This window comes from Aspergillus heteromorphus (genome assembly GCF_003184545.1).
Source record: "Aspergillus heteromorphus CBS 117.55 chromosome Unknown BO70scaffold_49, whole genome shotgun sequence".
Classification (NCBI taxonomy): domain Eukaryota; kingdom Fungi; phylum Ascomycota; class Eurotiomycetes; order Eurotiales; family Aspergillaceae; genus Aspergillus; species Aspergillus heteromorphus.
In genome coordinates this window covers 145,028-167,548 of record NW_020290454.1, presented here as the reverse complement: position 1 = coordinate 167,548, position 22,521 = coordinate 145,028, and the positions used below count along the sequence as shown (strand labels likewise).

Genomic DNA, 22,521 nt, shown 5'->3' with positions numbered 1-22,521 from the left:
CCCTCCCCTCCAACCATCCACCCGTCTCCTCCCCTCCACTTTTTCCCCGGCACATCCCCCGTGTCGTCGGATTGATTTTCGTTGGGGTCGCGATTACCTAACTCGAACGCAGCACGCGCTGCCCAGTGGCTGACCTACACCCACCCGCACGCTGAACCTATGCTCCGCCATCGGCAGCACGCCTGTCGTCAACGTTCTTATTACTCATTCCCTCTATAAACCCACCGGTCCCTCGATTCTCCCCCGCTTCGTATTTTTTTCGTGCGACTCATCACATCGCGCGATCCTTAGATTTTCCACACCCTTGTCGCCTCTCGCGCTGGACATCGCCATGGAGTCCCGAACCGCGACGGCTGAGCCGTCCAGTAAACGGCCGCGCTCCCCCTCGGGTGACTTCCCCCCTATCGCTTCCAAAGTGCCCAAGACACATTCGAATCACCTGCAGATCAACTATCTCGCCCGGCAATACCCAGACAACCTCCCTCTGGTGTCCGTCGACGATACTATGCCCGCCATCATCCACCTCATCGGCGAGTACGACGGTGTCCTACATCGTCACGAGAGCATTGCGGGCAACCTGGGCGCGTGCCCCCTCGGGCCCATCCTGATCAAGCGCTTCGAGAGGCTGTTTGACGGGCCGCCCCGGGTGCTCAAATCGCATGGCAAGGATTCTCCGAACGTGACCTGGCTGGATGTGGTTGAGTTTGCCAAGAACAAACCCGAGCAGTTCAACCTGGAGAAGTCTCGCAATGGGGTGCGCGTGTGTCAGTTCTACACCAAGCAATGTCGGGTCGAAATCAGTGAGGAGGACTTTGTCCTGATCGCATCGGGAATGCCTCAGAAGATGATTCCGCCGCAACCGATTATCGAGGATGAGGAAAAGGAATTGGGCGCATTGGAAATTTTGGAAAAGAACCTGCAGCAGATCATCCAGGTGGCCGACCAAGGTAAGCCCCCTGCCCGGGGCTGTTGCGCAAAGCCTAACCCATGACCAGTGTCCGCACGAGCCCGACAACTCAACCATCGCTTGAAGAACCGCCGGACTGCGATTGTCACGCGCCGGGAGAACGACACCACCCTTCATTCCCAGCGCCAGCAGCAACATCGATCCATCAGCCCTGCATGGCGCGAGGCCAACGGCCACAGTACAAACCCGCTGAACGGCAACGCCCCGGCCAGCATCCACTCTCCTCCCACCGGCTTTGTAGCCGTGAATGCCGGCCGGTCCGGTGCCGCGGAAGCCGCCGTGGAGGAAAGTGGGCTGTCGTCACAGTTCATGTTCTCACACCCCAACACGGACAATGTCACCATAATCAACGGGACCTCCATTAAAGGCGCCTCTCCAACGACACGTGCGGAGCTGATGAAGAAATTCTTCACGACGCAAGACCGACAGGCGCGCAGCCAGGAAGAGGCGCCGGATCCCACCAGCCGACCGTCGTCTCGGCCGCGGCCCCGCGCATCGGATGCCGCGGACTACAACATGTATACGCCGGCTCCTACGACGGTTGCCATTCCCAACACGCCGTCGTCCCTCCTGCCTCCGCCCAAATCCCACCACCACGAGAAGGATGACGGCGGCCCGCATAAGATGGAAATGGTTGCGCGCATGGAGGAGCTGCAGCGCGGCGAGCGCATCATCCCCCCCTGCGATCGGTGTCGGCGGCTGCACATGGACTGCCTGAAAAACCTGACGGCGTGCATGGGCTGCACCAAGAAGCATGCCAAGTGCTCGTGGAAGGATGTGAAGGAGGATGAGCTGCGCGAGAGTCGTCTCGACCGCAGTCCTCGAGAGCGGGTGGAGGAGCCGGCGTCGCAAGAGGTTTCATCGACCCACGCATTGGCTACGCCCGTGCAGGCGTCTACCTCGGCCGCACCGACCCCCGCTTCGGGTCCGCTGTCTGAGCCGGAGCGACACTTTGAGCGCGAGCACGAGTACGAGGGGCCTACCGAATTCAGTGTGCGACGCGAGTCCGCCCCGACGACGGGGCCGGCTTCGGGGACGCCGCTGAAGAAGGACGTGTCGCCGCGTCGCGCGATGAGCGAAATCCACGGGAGCAGCATGATGGGGCATGACCGCCGGGTCAGCATGCACCGGCACGCGGACCCGGATGACGATGACCCTGATGCGAATCAGCGGCTGATGCAGGCGATATTGGATACAGTGGACCACCACACGCGGGTGGCGGCAGCAGTGAAGGAGGGCGGGCACGAGGTCAGCCATGAGCGCGAGCGCGAGCGCGAGAGAGAAAGAGAAAGAGAGCGGGAACGGGAGCGGGAGCAGGAGCGCGAACGCGAACGCGAACGCGAGCGGAAGATGGTGCGGGCGTAGTGTATATCATCATGGGTGGCCTGTATCTAGGCAGTCTTTGTTTGAGCGAGTTAGCGGATATCCCGGAGTACTGATAGCATTACTATGCACTGATCTGAGTCTTGGAATACCGCTACTAGTCCTCCGTAACACCCGTAACATCCGCAGTACTAATAGTCGAATCCAGTGTAGTCGGAGTTAGTCATTCCCGGAGTGAACTGCCGAAGGGCGATCCGGAGCCCCACGAGCGGAACAATTCCATGCTCGTAGGCAGTGGGGAATAATGGGCATAATATCAGGTCTTACATGCGTCTCCAGCGCTGCCTAGTGTGGCCAGCTACCTTGGTAGGTACGTAAGAAGGATAGGGATAGCCCTACGGACGTCATGTCTACATACTTTGACAAGAAGCCTGCCTGTCCTGCATAGGCACCTCAGCGCAACCGGAAACGCCCGCAATATAGATAGTATGTAGGCATTGACCGCTTTCAACCCGTCACCGCAAGGAGAACTCATATACGGAGTACTATGATCGGGAATGCACATAGCCGACCCCGCCGAGTCCATGGCTTACGTAGTCCCCCCAGCCAGTCAGCGACGGCCCGTTACACCCACCCCAATGTGGGGAAGTTCGCCCACCCCGCAATGCAGCTGCGCCGTAGTGCGTAGTATGTTATTTAAGTGATATAGGGTGAGCGATATCCCCGTCCCCCAGATTTCTTTCCCCGTTATCCCACACCTCCCAGTCTCGGGCTCCCAGACATACCTTCTCTTCCCCTTGGCATTCCCGCTCCCATTCCCTTCCTACCTCCTCTCTTGATCTTCATCCTAGCCAATCCCCACCAGAAGAAAGACAGAGCAAAAGATAGAGAGTAGAAGAAAGAACAGAAATCAAAATGGACCCCTCACTCGTCAAAATCCCGCCTATGAAGAACCTCACGGTCGACAACATCACCGACAACGTCATCCAGATTAACTCGCTCTGCTCGGATCCACGCCTGAAATACATTCTCGAGAGACTGGTATCCCACCTGCATGACTTCGCGCGCGAGACGCGACTAAGCACAGACGAATGGATGACCGGGCTGCGGTTCCTGACGGAGGTCGGGAAGATTTGTACGGATGTTAGACAGGTAAGTCACGGTATATACAGTATTCCCCCACTCCCTTCTCTCCCCTCCCCTCCCCTCCCCTTCCCACTTCCCCTTCCCATCCCACAAAACACACACACACACACACACACACACATTTTAACTCCCCGTGCTTGGATGGGACGATAGGAATACATCCTCCTCTCCGACATCCTGGGCCTCTCGATCCTCGTCGACTCAATCGACCACCCCAAACCGGCAGGCAGCACCGAAGGCACCGTACTGGGCCCATTCCACACACACGAAGCCGAAGAAATGCGCGCCGGCGACTCCATGTCCCACGACCCAGCCGGCGAACCGCTCCTTGTCGTCTGCACCCTCAAAGACACCCACGGCAACCCCATCGAGAACGTGAAGATCGATATCTGGGAGACGGATTCCACGGGCCACTACGACGTGCAGTATGCGGGGCGCGACGGGCCCGATGGCCGGTGCATCATGCGCAGTGGCAAGGACGGCGTGTTTTGGTTCAGGGCTATTACCCCCGTTCCGTATCCAATTCCCCATGATGGACCCGTTGGCAAGTTGTTGAAGTTGCTGGGGAGACATCCCTATAGGCCAAGTCATATGCATTTTATGTTTGAGAAGGAAGGGTTTGATCATTTGATTACGTGAGTTTTTTTTTTTTTTTTTTTTTTCTTGCCTTTCTTATGGCGAGGGTGGAAGGGGGATGGATGCATGGATGGATGCTAATTATGGGGGAAAGTGCCCTCTACCTCCGCAACGATCCCTACGAGACCTCCGACGCCGTCTTCGGTGTCAAAGACTCCTTGGTCGTCGATATCGGCAAGGCCGGCCCCGAGTACGCCGCCAAGTACGGCGTGTCTGAGGACCACCCCCTCCTCACGTACGACTTCGTGCTCGTGTCCGACGAGGAGACTAGCGAGCTTCGCGCGCGCAACTCCAAGGAGGCGCTGGATAAGCTGGGCCGGAAGGTGAAGATCGTGAACGGGTTGCCGGTGCCGGATTTGGATTGATCTACTTATATCGGAGAGTTATTCGAGTACCTACCTAGAGAGTCATCCGGATAAGGGAGGGAATGAGTGAGTGTTTGTAATTACTACTACTATCCTTTGTGCTGTATATACATCAAGTCATGCGAGGTTGGGTTGAATTGGGTTTAGTTGCCCGTTACCATCTCCCCGAAGTCACTGCCGTCCTGTTCTCGAGGCGCGGCGGGCGGCTTGCGTTCGCCGCCGCCGCCGCCCTTCAATCGTCTCAAACCCCCCTCGTCTTCTACCCATCCGCCAACCTTCTCCACCCCATTGATATACTCCGTGCCAACCCGCAGGTTCAGCCCCGCGCTCAACGCCCGCTCGATGCGCACCTCGCGGCCCTCGGAAACCAGGACCCGGAAGACATGCGCGAAGAACCCGCTCAGGATATCCACGCTCCATTCATCCGGCACGACGCGGAGCACCTCGCCCACGTCGAACCACGACGCGAACCGGCCGAGCAGGTCGCTAGTCCTTTCAATGCGCTCCGACGGGTCCTGAATCTGCAGAAATTCGTCGAGTAGGTACCGGAAGAGTTCGGATTGGAGGGTTCGGTCGGCGAACTCGGCCAGTGCCCCTGTTGAACTGGTGCTTCGCGGGCCCCCGAAGAGACAGTATCGTACTGCGGAGTCGTAGTCGCCCAGTCCGTGGGTGAGGAGGTGGAGCGCTTGGCGATGACGGCCTTGGAGGCCGTCGAGGATGACAGATTCCGAGACGAGCTCGTTTTGGAAGGGCTCGATCCGGGCGAGGATTGCAGGGATCGAGTAGGTTAGGTTGCGGGTCGGGAGGGATGAGAAGTGGCTGCCGCTACCGCCGCTGAGCAGTTGGAGGAGGCGTAGGCGCGATTGCCACCATGGCTCTGAGGGCGTGTTCTCTGTGATGAAGTTCATGTAGGTAGGTTTGGGGGGTTGGAGCGCGCGGTATGTAGAGTAGGATTCGGCGAGTGAGGCGCGGGCGTCTGGCGAGGACTCGAGGACGGAGAGGACTGAGTCAAGGTAGTATGATAGTAGGTCGTCCGCGTATTGAGTGTACTGGGCAGAAATTAGTATGCTTCGTGCTGCTAAGCGCATTGACTTACGTTTCTGACGAAAACAAGATGTTCTAGGTACACCTGCACGGCGTTGGGTGCACGTTCTTTGAGCAACGCGACCACGGCTGCCGTCTCCAGCTTGACCCGACTCGTCCCGTCCGAGAAGACCTGGATACCAAGGTTGGGGTTGCGCTGGGCCAACCATGCTCCGTATTCCTCGACCAGCTGCGCATCCTTGATCTTGACCAAGTACCGGCGCATCTGCGCCTCCGTGCCGCCAACGGTCACCTCTCCGCCGAGGTCTTCCTCGCCTTCGATGATCCTGCGCCACGTCTTGAGGACATTCCGTGACATCTTCTGGCTCTGGTAGATTCGGCTCAGCACGAAGAGTCGTCGGTAGCTTTCCAGTAACGCCACCGCCCGGTCGAAGCTACCCTTCCAGCTGTCAACCAGTCGGTTCAGCTCCATGCGTACCTGCGAGCGTGCGCGCTGATCGGTTGTCCGTGCATCCTGCTCCAGAAGCAGGTGCAGGAGGGCCGCGTCGACGCTGTCAAATACATACGTCTCATCCGTGATACTGCCATAGCCTCTCTTTTGCTGCCATGAGAAGAGGAACCGCTTGACCATGTCCAAGACTGCGTTGTCGGAAGCGCCGGTTTCAGTCTTTTCCAGCTGCTGGGCGTACGTCCCTGCAATATCCGCTAAACCTGCATGAACCCAGATCGCCTGCGGACCTTGCAAGACCTCGCCTCGCAGGAGAGGAACAAGCAGCAGTGCGATACGAGGATCGAGGTTTCCGATGATGAGTGCTCTTTCCGTGTCATCAATTGTTGCAGTAGTCCGAGCGGCCGGATCCATTGAGAGAAGATCGGCGAAAAGAAGTAGACTCGCTTTCTGCTTCAAGTAGTTCAGTCCCAGAAACTCCGACTCGGATTTTGGCTCCGCAGCTTGAACATGATCGATGATCCCCGCGATAGCATCCCGGTCCAGGACTCTGCGGTCAGCTTCAACTTCCTGGGCTCCCTGCAGGGCATCATTGAGCTGTGTGGTCAGCGGGTTCCGCACTACCCGCCATATCTGGTTGCCATTCCACATGACCAGACTGCTCTGCGTCTTGCCCAGGTCGCGCGCAAATTTGGCTTCTTCGGCATTTCTCTCCGCTTCCCACCCATCGTCCTTCGAGCCCTCCGATTCAGTCGGCTCCTGAGCCTCGGAAGACGAAGATTCCTTCTCCTCCTGCGGCTTTTCTGCAGAGGCTTGCGTTTCATCTGCCACAGGAACATTTGGTGATGATGGTATATTCAGACGGACCATCTGCAGCAGACCTCCTAATTCGGATATCTCGAGTTTACTGGGACTAAGAGTATGACTAAGGCCAACTTGGGTAGACTGCGTGGAGGGTATTTCTACCCAGCTTTTGTGGTCCTCGGCCTCTCCCGGATCGACATCCCAGAGTTGTACCTCCAAAAACTTCCGTGTCTGACCATCCTTCTCTGACTCAATAACCGCAAGAAGAAGCTCTTCGCGAGTGTTTTCCGGCGAGGGTATCATGCTGTTTTCGTCACCCTTGTCAATGACCAGTGACTCGGGATACTTGTGGAAGGTGATCGTGCCACGAACCACGTCACCGTCAACGTTGACGAACATTCCTACGCCAGGCTCTGTCGCGTCGGTTCCCCTAACAAGCAGGAACTCAGATGGGGTAGGTGACAGTACATGGGGCTTCAACTGTCCCAATGGCTGCTTAGGTACAGGAGGGAGCGGCTTCCGATCATCTGGGCTTGGCTGCGAGTCGCGGGTCGAATGGATTGGAGATACTCTCGGAGAGGCACTTCCTGCTCGCTCCTGGGAGATCGACCTTCTCGGGGTCCCCGAAACGGGGGAGAGCTCAGGTGTGGCCGAACTTGACCTATCATGTGGGTGCGATTGAAGATTTGGCTGCAGCATTCCGCCCAGGGTGTGTCGGTCGTGCGCATGGCCCTCCGAAGGAGAGCTGGCAAAGGGCGATGAAGGGGACCTCTCTTCCGCTGGGGAGGCCTCGAAGGCCTCACTGGAAAACGAGATGGGAAACAGCTGGATCTTTTGTTGGTTCTCCACGTCTAGCAAGGAGTATGCATGCGAGTCTGCAGCACAGGCAATTGCGTCTCTCCGTGCCGCGACCAGGGAGCCCGGGAACTCGATGTTCCTGACGCGTCGAGCGTCGTCGCCTATCCTCACCAGCATCATTCTGTTCTGCGCAGAGATCATAATCACCGGGTTCTCCGGCTCGTCCGTAGATGCGTTCAAATCCAAGCCCCCGATCCAGCGACAATTGGTAACCTTGGTATTTCCAAAAGCCGGGCTGAGTTCCGGCAGCATGTAGAAGGTGGCGGTGCCATTGCACAGCACACACGCCTTGTTCACCGTCGGCATTAACACAATCTGTTGGATTCCGGGCAGCGGCGACGTGCTGTGGGAGAAAGGAATTGGGAGTCTCGAGGCGAGGATAAAGGATGGTTCGTTCGACTGGTCCGAGGGGTCCGGGGGAAGGCAGACGAAATGCAGGATTTCGGCGGCGGAGGTACCGATGTAGAGATTGTCATCTATAACACTTCATTAGCTGCATCTCCATTATCAGAGGTAATTACCCACTCCAATACTCGACCCAGGTGATGTGGGCGTCATCGTCGTCATTGTCAGCGTTCAAGGGCACCTGGTCGAAGAGTGATCGGAATACGTAGGGTGCCGCCTTGGGAGGGCTGATCTTCCGCCGTTTGCGCGGGCTGACGCCCTCCTCTTCGGACACCATGATGAGGCCAGCTCTGGTGTTGTGGGGAAACGGTTCGTGAGAGGCGTGGGCGTGAGGGGAAGACAAGGAACGCTGGGATGGCAGCTCCGGCGATGCTGGTGCCTGGTGGAGCCGGCCCGGGGTTAGCTGCTGACTCAGGTGGAGTCCTCGTTCTATGTTCTTTTTCTTCACTATCGATCTAGATAGATAGACATCGGTCTCAATGGTAATTCTGAAAAATCCCTCGATGGATTAATTCCCCTAAGGGTCTTATAAGGCATTTTTTTTTAATCAGAAGTAGATCGAACAGAGGGGGTATGTGGAATCCGTCCATCAAGCCACACTGGCGGAAATCAGTTGCCTGAACTGTTGCCAGGACACCCAGGCACCGAGGCAGCCCAGAAAAGGAGCCGATTTAGGCTGCAGAAGTCAAAGGCACATGTGATGGCTCTCCAGCCACGGCTCGGATGGGATCTTGCGGCCTATCCTTACTCCAACAAGTCCTGCCGGAGAGAACGTGGTCCGCGGGTGCTATAAATAACGGGGCTGAACCGCCACGATATGGATCTATCTGCAATCGGCATGGCGACAGGAGTGCTCCTGGTTGCTCTCGGCAGACAGAGCCCCCTTGGAGTGAATGAAACCACCCTATCTACCTGATACCTAGCTCTCTCACGGAGTAGCAGTCTTCTCTTCATCTCCCTCATTGTTGTCACCCGCTCGGATCATCGTCGGCCCGGTCAGCGTGTCGGGGCCTCCGCATTGCTACGTTAACTGGCTTCATTGACTTGTCACTCCTCGCATACGGTGCTGTCGGTTTGCTTTCGGATGGGGGTGTTGCGCTGATTCTTGATCTACTGAGGCGGTTCGACACCACAAATCCACCATGGACGCTTTTGCGATCACCGAGGGCATCATCCCTGAGAACAGCCAGGAGGGTCCCAATGCCGAAAAGGCCACCGCTGGGAAGTTGCCGGAAGGAGCCAACAAGTTCCAGCGCGCCATTGCGGCCTGGAGAGGTATGTCGCCATTATCATAACTCCAGAGACGATCGCGGGATACTAACACATGGGTCTGGATAGGGATCGATTTGGCGAGTACTGTCGCAAAGCTAGATAGTACCGCTTCGGATATAGTCGCCCAGCAGCGCGATGCACTTGTCCAGCGAAAGGACCTTGCGCAGAAGACGAAGGACTTCCGGAAGCTGGACGATGCCTCCAAACTTACGGAGTTCAAGGGCCTTCTGAAAGGTCCGTGATATGGTCTCACAATCCCACCCGTCCGAGCCTTTGCTGACGTCCCGCAGCCTACCAAGGGTTCATCGATCTCCTAACCAACCAGGGGAAAGCCTCCTCGTCCGCGTTTTTGCAACTATACTCCTCCCTGTCGGAGGCGCCCGATCCATACCCCCTCCTCGAAGCATCTGTCGATTCCCTCGTCCATTCCGAAGAAACCGTCCCCAAATTGACCTCGGAGCGCGATCGCCTGCAAGGCTCCGTCGACCGTCTCACCTCTCAGCTGGACGACACCGAAAAGCGGCTTCAAGAGGAACGGACTACAAGGAAGAAGCTGGAGGAGAACCAGGACGCTAAGATCAAGGAGGTCGAGGAGTCGTGGTCTACGGTGCTGTCGGAGAAGACGAACAACTGGACGGCCAAGGAGAAGAGCCTTGAGGAGAAGGTCGAAAACCAGGAGCGATTGGTCAAGGAGCTCAAGGCGAGCTACGAAGTGTCCCAACGCCTGGGCCAAGAGAATGAGGGCGGCGATGGCTCCCATGGGGCCAGCGCTGCGGAGCTGGAGCTGGTTTCCGCGGAGTTGGAGAAGACGGGCTTGAGGCTGGCAGAGGTCGAGGCTAGGAATGAGCAATTGACGCTTGAGCTGGCTCAATCTGTTTCCCACTCGCAAGGACATGCGGCATCTGTCGAAGACGACCCGTCTTATCTTCGTCTCCAGTCCGAGAACTCCTCACTCCTACGCAAGCTGGACGCTTCCCGGTTTGATAGAGAGTCTGAGCGGCACACGTGGGAATCTAAATACTCCCAAGCTGAGAGGCAGCTCACAAGCATTACTGCGGAGAAGGAAGAGTTGCGCTCCAAATTGGACAAGGTGGCTGACTATGAGGATATCCGTCGAGAGTTGGAGATGATCAAGGTAAGCACCAACGCTCTGTAGCCCGACGACTGTGCTGACATCTATAAGTCTATTGAATTTTCCCCTGGTGATGACGACGATGCTGGGGACCTGACAGACCCCGCAGGTTCTCCCAATGGTGCGGCCGGCAAGACCCGGAATAGCCTAGAGCAGCTCTTGTTGGCCAGAAATAAGAAGTTGACGGATGAGCTCACTATTCTACGCGTGTCTCATCGGGATTTGCAGGGCCAGCTAGAAGTCCTGCGTGATGAACTCTCGACCACCAAAGACGAGCTTGAGAAATCCCAGAAGCTTTCCACCACGCTCGAAAATGACCTTCTCCGCGTACAGGAGGAGGCTGCGAATACATTCCCGTCTTCAGCGATGTCTGTTGCGGGTACCTACACCACCAAGCACCCTCACTCCTCCCGCAGAGGAGCGGTATCACCCACCTCCTCCATCATTTCCGGCTTTGACCAGTCGGCGGCGTCTGCCAATACGATGGAATCCATTCGGGCGGGTGAGGCCGTCGGTGGTGGCTCGGGTCTTCTGCCCATGATTCAAGCCCAGCGGGACCGCTTCAAAAAGAAGAACTCCGAGCTTGAGGAAGAGCTATCGAAGATGTATAGCACGGTAAAGTCACTCCGGCAGGAAGTTGCCTCTCTCCAAAAGGACAACCTGAGCCTTTATGAGAAAACACGATACGTCTCAACGTACAATCGTGGCCCAGGCGGGTCATCATCGGCATCTGCCTATGCCAACAAGCCCAGCTCATCCACCATCCATACGTCCGCGGATACACCGTCAGGACTTTCCCTCGATCGTTATCAATCCGCGTACGAAGCACAGATCTCACCCTTTGCCGCCTTCCGTGGTCGGGAATCTACTCGTGCCTACAAGCGCATGAGCTTGCCGGAACGCATCGTATTCTCTTTAACCCGGATCATCCTCGCGAACCGGACTAGCCGGAACCTCTTCGCGGGCTATTGTTTTGCGATGCATATCCTAGTTTTCGCCATGCTGTACATGATGAGTACCATGGAGATCGAGAAGCACAGCAGTGCAAGTCTAGGCGCAGCCGCCGCGGCAGTCATGGCCGGCGGGGGGGGAGGTGGTGCTGGCAGTGGTGGTTATAGTAGCCAGCAGCTTCATGGCGATGACTGGCAGCAGGAAGGATTTAACCATGCAGGTTAATCTCATGAGTTATTGTATTCTTAGCCCGTCGGACGACGAATTATTCAAGGGCGTTTGTTGGTGGGCGGTTACGATCTGGTGCTTTTATTTTTCTATGTGAATATCCTTTGTTCAACAATGCAGATACTTATGATAATCGGCCTCGTGCACCTTGACCTACGGTTTTTGAATTTTGGCTTGGGGCCCTTAATGGGCAGTAGCAGGGGGTTCTCCTTTCTCGCGAAAACACTTGTGGTGACCTTCATATCCCTTGGGCTGCTAATGTTAATTTCTCTTGCTTCGGAACATAGCAAGCGGAGAATAAAGGCGGATTTCCTTTTCTACAAGACCCTTCGTCGAGGCAAGTATTAATCCTCGTTACAGACCTTCAGCTGCAGCTGCTGACTCCCTAATTTGGAGGTCGGTGGCATGGAAATTTTCTTTCCAATTTACTATCTTACAGTCGATTCCATTCCCCCGGCACACCTAACGCAAGACTGGGGTATAAATACCTCGACGCCCCTCGTCAGTTCCCACATACAATCCTCAGCTATCCCATGAACCCAATCCAGCTTTCTCCACTGTGAACTTTTGATCGCCCTGCATCCACCTTTAAATAATGAGCTCAACACACAACTCTCGACGCTGCGACGCTCTATCACAGAGCGGAGCAGAGTGCACCCGCCAAACACCACACCCAGACTACTCGCGTTGCCAACCCCATCACCAGCAATGTACAAGTATCTACCAAAATTACAAGCAATTCGAAAAGGAATACGAAGGCCTCATACTACCCGATGACTTCTCAATCGAAGTAGCCCTGCAGACGATCTCGCTTGGGAAGGATGTACTCGGGCTGGGAGACCAGGTCAATCGGCGGCTTTTCAGCCAGTCGCCCAACAACAAAGGGCATGTTCAGCGGATCCTGAATCTACAGTCTGGGATTCAGGGCTTGGGTGGGGGGGGGGTGAGGTTGAAGAAGGCCGAGGTGTCTTTCCCTGTCGCACCAGATGCCTTTAACATGGTGTCTCGACAGGATGTGTTCGTTTACCAGTATCTTTTTTATCTGGAGGTGCCGCTATCTCACCTGGATGATTTGCCTTCGATAGTCGAAGACCTTGAAGACACGAATCGGTCGCCTGATGAAGACAACGCGGCCATCCGCTTTTCCTTTCGGGACTTCTTATCCCGGGAAGATAGTCCGCAAATTTTTGTTTTCGACATAACTGGACTATTACTGAGCTGCTCGTATGGTTATACACTTTTAATACATTCATTACCTACTAGAGAAGCGAGTATGGCATCCCGGAAGTTGTCTCTATGGGAGCTTGATCTTCTAAATATTGTACAGCCCCCCAAAAAAATCAAATATAATATTATAAAATAAAAAAAAGCTTGTTTGTTCGTTTGATTATCATGGATTAATACAAAAACCAAAAATGAAACGGCCCGAGCCGCGGATCGAACGCGGGACCTCTCGCAGATATGCTTGGGTTGTAACCCTAAGCGAGAATCATACCACTAGACCACCCGGGCGTTGCTTGTTGAAAATCTCGTAGAAATATTGCATCATGAGTCTGTTCTGTAATACATATCTTATTTTACTCTTACTTATCGTGAACTGTGCATAAAATGAGGGCTGGTGGGTAAATAAACAGGTGGCTGTGTGTATTAGGCTTATTTCTAAGCATAGATATACCGAGTTAGCATTCGATTTCGGGGTTATTTGGGGATGAGGTAAGTGGCAGGTGATATCGGACGAAAGATATATTAGTACTTACCGACACCTTGTCCTGGAACTGTTCAGTTTTATGTCATGGGGCCTGCGCACGATATCGACGAGAATTTGTGTATAATGTCACCATAGTATACTCAACATACCACTATTAATAAACAAAAATACACAGAGTTAGTTCACCAAAGTATCTATATTAAACCCAGCATCCCCCATCCCAGCATAGGAGCAATGGCACGAGAGGAAGACCATGCTTGTCGCAGTACACCGCATCAGGGAAGGCAAGCAAGCTAGCAAAGTCGTCATAGTTTATAGATAACCTGCCGCTCCCGATACCGTCGAACCGTGTAGCAAGGGCCCGCGTGTAGCTGAGTCCAGATCATCCGTCATCTTTAGCTGCTGAAGATGTACCTAAAATGCTCGCAACATCGAGATTATCGGCAAATGAACATAGGATTATCTCAAACCCTCCGACCATGCGAATGAACCCGTCCACGCGGTTGTCCCACCTGTCCCGAGCCAAAGCGCAAAGCCCGTCGGCACGGACGTTGTCACCTTCCGCAGGGCTTCCATCGAACCAAGTTGCATTTAGAAGGACAATATCCTGCATATCGAGCGTACCTCTCAACAATTTAGCGGCCGACTGCCCGTCGAAGTAAACGAGACGCATTTCACGTTTGGTCCGGTAGGTGTGGAAATATCCAAACTTTTCATCCGCCGTAAATTGATCGAGACCGAGCGTGGACTGGTCCAGAGTCTTCCCCATGGCCGACTGGTCTGAGAGGCTGGATCCTTTGTGCTTCGCATGTTCGGGATTTTGCGACTTCAGCTCTGATCCATCCTCTCTTTATTCCCAAATGACCTTCGCTGGTGATCGTGGTGATTGTCCGGTGTGCCGTGCGTGGTTTGCCCATGCGTTTCTTCGGGAGCTTCTCTGGGTCCAGAACGACGAGGTCCACGAGGGTGCGCAAAGGCCATGCCATGCTCCGGTTCAAAAGCTAGCTATCCAGTGCCGTCCTTGCGATACGGACTTGAGGTCCCATGGTAGAATTCGGTTCCCCGAGGCACTGTGGCGATAAAGATCGACATGCCATTGTGGTGCAAAACGCTCCCAAACATCTTCATTGAATTGTGCAACGAGTTGAAGATATGATTGGCATGAATAGAGCCATCCGGTATGGCTAGTTGTTCATCAGTCTGCAGTGGGCTCGATGCCACCATCCATGGCATCAGCCAGACCAACCCCTTGACTTTGAACTTCATTGCTGCTGAAGGTTCAAAGTGGAAATTGTGTATCAAAGAAAGGATGATTCCAGCTAGCAGAGGGGCATGGCCAACTGCTCCCTCACGTAGGGCGGTGGCTCGAGCTGTCTAGGGACCGAGAGCCCGTAGTGATGCGGTTCCACCCTCTTCCAGGAACAATCCATCGCCAGAATCCCACTTACTGTGTTAGACGGATCTGCCGGATCGCTAAAGTGCAGTTCACCTATCGGCAGCGTCCATGTTTTGCGATTCCGTCATGGCAGTGTTCAAGCACAAGGGATGGCCTCTGTGATTGATCAACCGGCAGGGCTGTGGTCGCGGTCCCACCATAGATCGGGGGTCGGCGATGTGCAGGCTAGATACTCCGTAAGAGCACGAGCATGGGACTCCACAGCCATGTCACGTCAAACCAAGGGTAAAATGTTTGCATTCGAGATATATGTACTCTGTATGAGCCAAAGAATATTACCTCCGTGATGATGAACTGAAGTCAGGAAGGGAGTAAAGAAGAGGGAGTGCTGTGTAACATATAGTAAGGAGGAAAGGAGGAGGGAGGAACTCGTGCGGACCCCCGGGCAAGTTTCGGGGTCGGTCCACACCCCTTCCGGTGATCTTATCTGATCTTTCTTTTGTGCAGCCTATAATGGACTGTGAATTACTCCGTACGCCATCGAGAGAAAGCCAAACCAGTCGCTCACTACTATTCCTACTTCCTGACCATATCCAGTGGCCTTGAAAGAGGAGACTATAGAAATAATCCTCTCCGTCAAGAGTTGATCATGGGTCACATGATCTATGAATTGGTCTCGTGGCGCAATGGTAGCGCGTTAGTTTCCGGTACTAAAGGTTGTGCGTTCGAGTCGCACCGGGATCGTTTTTTGTGTTCTGATCCTTTCCAACACCCCTGTCAATCTTGGCCAGTGTCGGGAAATGAAATCCTTCTTTTTTTTTTTTTTTTTTTTGGTTTAACAATCTTACCTGACTATACTGTATAGCTATGTGGCCCAGATCCCATTAACCAAAGGGTGTTGTGATTCTGGGGTGTTCATGTAACGGCCTCGCAAAGTCCACCCAAACCGGGTAATTCTGGTCACTAGCCGGGTATGGTTTTACATAAAAGGGTGTATAGGTAAGTTGAAGGTTTCTTCTGTATGCTGCCCGTAGGGCTACAAGGCCGGGGCGACTCAGATGACGCAATGATTTATCTATATAGCGGTAACATTAGCCATACGATCCAAAAGTGTCTCCCACAGGGAAGGGATCGCTCATCAAACTGCCGAGGTTAATACTGTAGCCAATCCAGATAGACAGAACTTCCTAAAGCTGTCCGGGGAACGGAGGCGAGACAAAAGCTCACTGGGATCGAGCTGTCAAGCTGCTTGGAAGAGTCAGCAAAAACAGAAAAAAGAAAATATAATATCATTCACCTAGCTAGTAATCATTGCTGTAGTGACCTTGGGATTTCAACGCAAAAATAAGGAATGATATGAGCGAAAGTGGCAAAAAAGTGCAAGGAAGTGTACAGAAGCTAACCTGCTGCTAGCTTAGACAATACCAGAGCTCTGGTATCTCGATTAAATAATATTGGCGAATTCACTTTTGTTGTTGTTACATGTGCGATCAAATAATACCACTCGACTAAAAAGGCGTCCAGACACCAAGATAGATGTGATGTTGCATGATACTGAGTTTGACATCATATGGCCACGGAGGCATTCAGTGAAGAGAAAAAGATGAGACACGGCCTATTACCAAGGAAAGTAAAACCATAGGACTGCTTTCACCAGGGAAACCGCTAACATATAAGCGGCTAAGCCACACTGTACCAGAGGAGCTCTTACACTCCCAATTGTTGGACCATTGTTGAAGCTCAAATCAAAAGCGATAAAAATCAAAATTTAGCATCAGCTTCATTCACGTCCTTACCATAGCTATACCGCTGGTATGTCCTGGATACCTGCGGTGCTTTGAACAGTCTTTCTGATTGTATTTTCAAGAAATACAGGCCAATAAACGGTAAGTTCTGGACGGCAGTGACCGGAAATGTTCCCGGGGCAGGCACAGTGTGAGAGAGGGGGGGGGGGTCACTACTAGTAATACAGCGAGAGTGAAGACAAGCTATTCACTCGCTGCTCACTACAGGCAACAGATTCATACTTAACCTCATTATAGATAGCAGTCCATCTGTCTGTTCTTCCTCACTCTTTAAAAGGAAAAAACCCATCATCTTGATACCTCGATTTGTATACTCTTATCGTCATGGATGAATACGAAGTGAGTACGGAGCCTATGGACCTCGACCTGGACATCTGGTTCTGTGAGAGCTGTAACTGGACCATGCGAGAGAGCCAGCGCGGCGCACACATCAAGACCGAATCTCACATCCAGAGACTTCAGTGGCCACCTCACCCCCAGACGCTGCAGTTGCCGTTTCGCCCCAAGTCACCTGCACCCGGAGCACTCGCGGACACCCCGTTCGATTCCTACGAGGATAAATCGCGCGACGCTACCGGGTTCTTTGACTTGCCCCTCGTCCATTTGTCGGCAAGTAACAAGTTCACCTCGCTCAATTCGACCAAGAATAACCCGCGTGATCCTACCGACTTGCCCCTCAATGAATCATCGGCAGATAACGAGTCCAACACGCTCGGTGCGACTAAGGATAACCCGCGTGACGCTAATAATTCTCTCGACTTGATCCTCATCGACTTGTCGGATGATGACGAGCCTACTCCTCTCTCGTCCAACTACGAATACTCGTTCAAGGGACGACCCCGTGGTCAACAGCATTGGACCTGCCGAGGATGCCGCCAGGTCATGGACATAGTTCAGAAAAAATATCATCTGTGCGACACTCCCCACTCGACAACCATGCGCCAGAGAGCAGAGAAATGGACCTGTGACGAATGTGGGATCAATATGAACATGACTGACCGGGAAAGTCACCTGCGAGATCCGAGCCACGAGGAAAACGCGGCCAAACGCATCCACTATCATCCTAACGGCAAGCGTCATATCAAAATCAAGGATATCAGCCGTGTCTACAGGCAGAGTCCGATCCCTGTCCGACTGTACAAGAGAGTGGGGGCCTACAGGGGGATTTGGAAAGGAGCGGCATCTTTCGTCACCGCGGAGCAGATCGAGAAGGTATCGAGGGAGTTTGAAGGCGAGGAGAGGAGAGGGAGGGTGGATGCACGGGCACTTCGCCGCGGTGAAGCCTTCAGGAACAGGAACAGGTATTTTTAGATGGACGTTATCATGTACTGTTGCTAGTGGAATTGTCAGTCAGAGGGTTAGCTTTTAGCTTGAACTAGGTATTTGTGGACGGAATTAGCAGAAGGTTGTTCCAGGACTACTAAGTACTACCAGACAAGTTTAAAGCCGCGCGAGGAGGAGGAAGAGGAAGGAAGAGGTGGCTGCAGGCAGTCACTGGCAGGCGCTAACCTCAGGCACCTCTGCCCTTGTGATAGTAGACGGACCTGAGGGGTTGGACTAGACACTAGGAATCCACCCCCGGTCCTGCATGACGTTGAGGATTTCTTTTAATTTCAACTGCCGCTACACTGTTTGGCAGACTTGGACCGTGATCCCTGCTTGAGAGAGACATGACTTGCCCCTGCATCCTGCATCCTGTGGTGTGAGTGGTGTGTTGCTTGGCCCTTCGAACATTTGCTTCACATGAGCTCTTTTTTTTGCATGACCGGAGACACCCTCCATTTTCTCGCCTGGGTGAGACATCAACAACCATCTAGCCAGCATGTGCAGGTCTCAATTGATAATTGTGGGAACGGACTGATGGCCCTTAGCGTGGGCCCAGCCTTCTAGTATGTACTATCTAGATAGAGGAGTGAGCACGAACCCTTCCGATATTAAGACTTACTGCATAACACTTCCAAAAATAACCGGCCGAGTGGGATCGGCAGTCGCCAAATCATTCTGCATCGGTTGACAAGTTGACAGACAGCCTGCCCTGGTGGTGGTGGTGGTGGGCCGGGGAGGGGTGGCCGGGAATCTGCAGACTAACCTGCATTGGTAATCTTCTAGGCATGCTAAGCGCCGACCCCCTCACCGTGAGATATTAGAGCTGCAGCACCCATTTCCCTATTAATAGTAGACGCCTGAGGAATCGGACATTTTGGGGCATCTGGCGCCAATGACAGCCCGTCATAGAACAGGGAAACGGCATGGGGAAAGGCTTCAGTCGTGAGATGCACCAATCATGGGTCGCGATAGGCCTCGCCTCTGCAGAACAGACGCCAGGGAAAATGAGCGTGATGAGCGTGTTTCGCGTGGCTCACACCGCATAGACACACCCTCTTCATTTTGACTTTGCGGAGGCCTGAAGGATTCCTGGCCGGCGCATTTCTGCACCAATCCAGAGGCAGGATCCCTTGTCCTCCCCGCCGGCGGCTTGGGGATGCCTGTGAGTCGAGGCTGTTTATAGACACAACATTTCGGGTTTCAACTGCCGGCCCGGTACTTCGTTTAATTGCACATGTCATCCGGGTGCTATATATGCCTGCCTCGAACGTGCATGTGTGGATTTTTTTGTCTGCCAATCCTCTCGACACCTTCCTCTTAACATCGCTATCCACATTTTCAAGGAACTCATATCTTTCCTCATAGCCACCTTCACCTATCCCCTCATCACCATCAAGATACCCTTTCCAGCGGGCTGGCATTTTTTGAGATCCATTTCAAGTTTCTTCTCATACCCCACTGGTACTCGCATACGTTGTATGCCGACATCTCTCCTACACACAACATAAGTCATACCAAGCATCCGGAATGCGTGCGAGCCTTTTCCTCCTGAGCTGCTTGACAGCCAGCTCTCTTGCAGCGCCAACACTATTGGACGAGGTATACGACTACTCGACCGATCTGGCCATCTTCCTCGGAAGAGTGAGCAAGTATATTGACGAAGCCAAGGGCCTCTTCAAAAACTCGAACTCCTGTGACACGTCGAAGATCGCACTACCCTCATATGCATCTTCATTGCCCTCACCATCCGGCATGAGCGCAATTTATGTTGCGGTTGGCCGTGGAACACAAGTGAGTGAAATGACCTACCGTCACACAACCATGCAGGGGAACCCCTCGGACTGACCAGCCCCCAGAATTATACCTGTGCGACCTCCTCCTCAAACTCCACCCCGGTAGCCATCGGCGCCGTGGCACGCCTCTACGACGCGACCTGCCTGGCAGCCAACTACCCGGACCTGCTGGAAACACTTCCGGGTATCGTGTATCAGAACGCGCTGCCCAGTAGCGAGGAGACTCCTCTTCCGCCAGCGAACCTCAACCTTCTGGGCCACCATTTCTTCAGGGACACGACCACCCCGGTTTTCAACCTCGACACTACATCTTCCGAGCAGCACGGGATCGCGATCACGAAGAAGCTCGACGCCATCGATGCTCCGTCGAGTGCCATTAAAGGCCAAAACGGCGCCGTCCAATGGCTTTACCTCCATGCGATTAACGGCACCGTCGGAGAATACGAGGGCGTCTATCGGGTGTCTACCGTTGCAGGCTCCGCCCCGGACACTTGCGAGGGCATGCACTCAAATTTCACGGTCCAGTATTCCGCGCTGTACTATTTCTATGGTGCGTAATAGTGCTTGGGAAAGAAGGGTAGGGGATTGAGCGATCGCACTGTAAATAGAAGGGGTTAGAGAATTGACATGGTTAATGACATCAAGGGATGGCCGTAAACATGACATGTTGATGTTTGTCTAAGCGCCGACGAGCCGTAGCAAACAGCCACGCGGCCTCCGATTGGCAGGGCTGACAGGATCAGGTGACCTCGCTATTTAGCAGAGTCACGTGTGACAAGTGCCCACAGCAGCAGGTCCCACTAGCCTCCATGCAGACTAGCGCTTCCTGATTTTCGAAAGATTCCAAGGCTCCGTCTGAAAAATCTCGACCGCAACAACGACGAGCAGCACGGCCGCGACCGAACACTGAACGCCAGTGCGGAGACGATATTTCTGCAATAAACTGCTCTTCCACGTCCTAGAGACTTCCGATCTCCGATTTTTTCCCTCCCGAACAGACTCTCCTCCCTTTCTTCCTCTCCGGTAACCCGCAACCGAGAACGAGACTCAGCCGATAATCTTTGGCTGAACCTTGAATCTATCTCTTCGACCCTTTTCGCTATATTCACATAACACAATGGGCTTCGGTGGACCTCGTGGAGGACCTGGTGGTCGCGGTGGTGGTGGCCGTGGTGGCTTCGGCGGTGGCCGTGGTGCTCCCCGTGGTGGAAGAGGTTTGTTCACGATCGATTTCCCTAGGGACCGGGCAGGCAGATGAACCCCTTCGCATTGTCGACTCTGCTGGACATTGAGATCTGTCTCGGGAGAGATTTTCTTTTTCTAGAGTATCAGGTGTCTTTCGATATGGGCGACTTTTGCTGGACCTGCGCTTCCCCCGAGGAGACGCTGTTGCTGACTGGGTTTTTCTTCGTTCTACAGGCGGACTTGGTAGCCGTGGTGGTGGTCGTGGTGGCTTTGGCGGCGGTGACCGTGGTGGCCGTGGCCGTGGCGGCGGCCGTGGTGCCCCTCGTGGTGGCCGTGGTGGTCGCGGTGGCCGTGGTGGTGCTGCTGGTGGTGCCCGCGGTGGTGCTAAGGTCATTGTGGTAGGTGTTCCAATTTTTTTTTTCATCTCCCGAGGGAATGGCTTTGACTGATATAAACTGCTTAGGAACCCCACCGTCACGCCGGTGTCTTCGTCGCTCGTGGTGGTAAGGAGGATCTGCTCGTCACCAAGAACCTCACCCCCGGAGAGGCTGTGTACGGTGAGAAGCGCATCTCCGTCGAGTCCCCCGCTCAGGAGGATGGTGCTGTGACCAAGACCGAATACCGTGTCTGGAACCCCTTCCGTTCCAAGCTGGCTGCTGGTATCCTCGGTGGTCTCGATGACATCTACATGAAGCCTGGCTCCAAGGTCCTGTACCTCGGTTCCGCCAGCGGTACCTCCGTCAGTCACGTTGCTGATATCGTCGGACCTACCGGAAACGTCTACGCTGTTGAATTCTCCCACCGTTCCGGCCGTGACTTGATCGGCATGGCTACCCACCGCACCAACGTCATCCCCATCGTCGAGGACGCCAGACACCCTCTCCGCTACCGGATGCTCATCCCCATGGTCGATGTCATCTTCGCCGATGTTGCCCAGCCCGACCAGGCCCGTATCGTGGGTCTCAACGCCCACATGTTCCTCAAGGAGGGCGGTGGTGTCATCATCTCCGTCAAGGCCAACTGTATCGACTCTACGGCCAAGCCCGAGGTCGTGTTCGCCCGTGAAGTCCAGAAGATGAGAGAGGAGCGCATCAAGCCCCGGGAACAGCTGACCCTGGAGCCCTTCGAGCGTGACCACTGCATAGTGTCTGGTATCTACAAGCGCGCTGCATGAACTTAGGAAAAAAAGAATTGGTGGTTTTTGCTCTCTCATGTTTTAATTACTTATGCTCTTTTATGGCGTCAAGTGTTCCCGTGATGTGTTGAAATGTTTCATTATTTCCTTCGTGTCCATGTTCAGGTTTCTTAGAGTACTGTATGTCTTGGGTCAGAAAATTTCGAGGTTTACGCTTTCTGCTCGTTCAAAAGATGTACGCGCCTGATTTAGCTGCTAGTTAAGCAATTTGAACCTGATATCATGCTGATATGTATACTCCATTTTTTGAATGATACGCTGGGAAGTCACTCTCTATAAGTAGGTCGCGCAGGTAGGCAGGTGGAATTGGCCACGCGTAGGTAGGTCGAAATTACTGCGTGCAGGCAAGGTTGAATTAGGGCATTTCATCACGTACAGAGATATCAAGGGAAGCGCTGAATCATTTCTTATATAGGAATCAACGAAGCGGTAAAGGAACTTCAAAGAAACAACCGTTTTCGTCTGATGACCGCCGCGGCTTGCATCATAAACGACAGACAGTTTCCTGTTGCGCTGCCTTTACTGCTGACTTAT

The 22,521-nt window shown here is 53.9% G+C and overlaps 8 protein-coding genes and 2 non-coding genes across 10 annotated transcripts; 7 read left to right on the top strand and 3 right to left on the bottom strand.

The window, feature by feature from the left end:
* Positions 1-2,536, top strand: BO70DRAFT_366686 (Zn(II)2Cys6 transcription factor domain-containing protein). The gene is made up of 2 exons (XM_025544396.1): positions 1-947; positions 996-2,536. The coding sequence occupies exons 1-2, from the start codon at positions 332-334 to the stop codon at positions 2,330-2,332; spliced, it is 1,953 nt and encodes a 650-aa protein (XP_025394634.1). The 5' UTR covers positions 1-331; the 3' UTR covers positions 2,333-2,536.
* Positions 2,537-3,041: 505 nt separating this feature from the next.
* Positions 3,042-4,561, top strand: BO70DRAFT_324619 (intradiol ring-cleavage dioxygenase). Its single transcript, XM_025540622.1, has 3 exons — positions 3,042-3,442; positions 3,590-4,071; positions 4,167-4,561. Exons 1-3 carry the CDS (start codon positions 3,206-3,208, stop codon positions 4,435-4,437), a joined length of 990 nt encoding a protein of 329 aa, XP_025394633.1. The 5' UTR covers positions 3,042-3,205; the 3' UTR covers positions 4,438-4,561.
* On the bottom strand, positions 4,533-8,308 carry BO70DRAFT_366684 (putative TGF beta receptor associated protein 1). Its single transcript, XM_025544395.1, has 3 exons — positions 8,117-8,308; positions 5,534-8,067; positions 4,533-5,486 (listed from the first exon to the last, which is right to left on the bottom strand). The coding sequence occupies exons 1-3, from the start codon at positions 8,271-8,273 to the stop codon at positions 4,581-4,583; spliced, it is 3,597 nt and encodes a 1,198-aa protein (XP_025394632.1). The 5' UTR covers positions 8,274-8,308; the 3' UTR covers positions 4,533-4,580.
* An 830-nt stretch (positions 8,309-9,138) lies between these two features.
* On the top strand, positions 9,139-11,576 carry BO70DRAFT_356702 (CCAAT displacement transcription factor COY1; the record flags this gene model as incomplete). The annotated part of the gene is made up of 4 exons (XM_025541945.1): positions 9,139-9,271; positions 9,335-9,502; positions 9,559-10,403; positions 10,452-11,576. 4 exons carry the CDS (start codon positions 9,139-9,141, stop codon positions 11,574-11,576), a joined length of 2,271 nt encoding a protein of 756 aa, XP_025394631.1.
* Positions 11,577-13,001: 1,425 nt separating this feature from the next.
* On the bottom strand, positions 13,002-13,091 carry BO70DRAFT_t300. Its single transcript has one exon. It is a non-coding gene; the product is annotated as a tRNA-Pro (tRNA).
* Positions 13,058-14,056, bottom strand: BO70DRAFT_356701 (uncharacterized protein; the record flags this gene model as incomplete). Its single annotated transcript, XM_025541944.1, has 5 exons — positions 13,058-13,137; positions 13,167-13,194; positions 13,337-13,348; positions 13,437-13,438; positions 13,702-14,056. 5 exons carry the CDS (start codon positions 14,054-14,056, stop codon positions 13,058-13,060), a joined length of 477 nt encoding a protein of 158 aa, XP_025394630.1.
* Positions 14,057-15,355: 1,299 nt separating this feature from the next.
* On the top strand, positions 15,356-15,427 carry BO70DRAFT_t301. The gene has a single exon. It is a non-coding gene; the product is annotated as a tRNA-Arg (tRNA).
* A 1,385-nt stretch (positions 15,428-16,812) lies between these two features.
* Positions 16,813-17,799, top strand: BO70DRAFT_356700 (uncharacterized protein; the record flags this gene model as incomplete). The annotated part of the gene is made up of 1 exon (XM_025541943.1): positions 16,813-17,799. The coding sequence occupies one exon, from the start codon at positions 16,813-16,815 to the stop codon at positions 17,797-17,799; it is 987 nt and encodes a 328-aa protein (XP_025394629.1).
* A 1,497-nt stretch (positions 17,800-19,296) lies between these two features.
* Positions 19,297-20,252, top strand: BO70DRAFT_366681 (uncharacterized protein). Its single transcript, XM_025544394.1, has 3 exons — positions 19,297-19,413; positions 19,483-19,605; positions 19,671-20,252. The coding sequence occupies exons 1-3, from the start codon at positions 19,342-19,344 to the stop codon at positions 20,163-20,165; spliced, it is 690 nt and encodes a 229-aa protein (XP_025394628.1). The 5' UTR covers positions 19,297-19,341; the 3' UTR covers positions 20,166-20,252.
* Positions 20,253-20,463: 211 nt separating this feature from the next.
* Positions 20,464-22,213, top strand: BO70DRAFT_366679 (rRNA 2'-O-methyltransferase fibrillarin family protein). The gene is made up of 3 exons (XM_025544393.1): positions 20,464-20,821; positions 21,027-21,190; positions 21,256-22,213. Exons 1-3 carry the CDS (start codon positions 20,725-20,727, stop codon positions 21,964-21,966), a joined length of 972 nt encoding a protein of 323 aa, XP_025394627.1. The 5' UTR covers positions 20,464-20,724; the 3' UTR covers positions 21,967-22,213.
* The last annotated feature ends 308 nt before the right edge of the window (positions 22,214-22,521 follow it).

Bases quoted from the DNA above. Each gene is read 5' to 3' on its own strand.
- BO70DRAFT_366686 (XM_025544396.1), top strand. From the start codon at position 332: ATGGAGTCCCGAACCGCGACGGCTGAGCCGTCCAGTAAACGGCCGCGC. The intron at 948-995 runs GTAAGCCCCCTG...ACCCATGACCAG, and splicing joins CATCCAGGTGGCCGACCAAG to TGTCCGCACGAGCCCGACAA.
- BO70DRAFT_366684 (XM_025544395.1), bottom strand. From the start codon at position 8,273: ATGGTGTCCGAAGAGGAGGGCGTCAGCCCGCGCAAACGGCGGAAGATC. The intron at 8,068-8,116 runs GTGGGTAATTAC...GAAGTGTTATAG, and splicing joins CACCTGGGTCGAGTATTGGA to ATGACAATCTCTACATCGGT. The intron at 5,487-5,533 runs GTAAGTCAATGC...ATTTCTGCCCAG, and splicing joins ATCTTGTTTTCGTCAGAAAC to TACACTCAATACGCGGACGA.
- BO70DRAFT_324619 (XM_025540622.1), top strand. From the start codon at position 3,206: ATGGACCCCTCACTCGTCAAAATCCCGCCTATGAAGAACCTCACGGTC. The intron at 3,443-3,589 runs GTAAGTCACGGT...ATGGGACGATAG, and splicing joins TTTGTACGGATGTTAGACAG to GAATACATCCTCCTCTCCGA. The intron at 4,072-4,166 runs GTGAGTTTTTTT...TATGGGGGAAAG, and splicing joins GGGTTTGATCATTTGATTAC to TGCCCTCTACCTCCGCAACG.
- BO70DRAFT_366679 (XM_025544393.1), top strand. From the start codon at position 20,725: ATGGGCTTCGGTGGACCTCGTGGAGGACCTGGTGGTCGCGGTGGTGGT. The intron at 20,822-21,026 runs GTTTGTTCACGA...TTCGTTCTACAG, and splicing joins TGCTCCCCGTGGTGGAAGAG to GCGGACTTGGTAGCCGTGGT. The intron at 21,191-21,255 runs GTAGGTGTTCCA...TAAACTGCTTAG, and splicing joins GTGGTGCTAAGGTCATTGTG to GAACCCCACCGTCACGCCGG.
- BO70DRAFT_366681 (XM_025544394.1), top strand. From the start codon at position 19,342: ATGCGTGCGAGCCTTTTCCTCCTGAGCTGCTTGACAGCCAGCTCTCTT. The intron at 19,414-19,482 runs GTATACGACTAC...GACGAAGCCAAG, and splicing joins CGCCAACACTATTGGACGAG to GGCCTCTTCAAAAACTCGAA. The intron at 19,606-19,670 runs GTGAGTGAAATG...ACCAGCCCCCAG, and splicing joins CGGTTGGCCGTGGAACACAA to AATTATACCTGTGCGACCTC.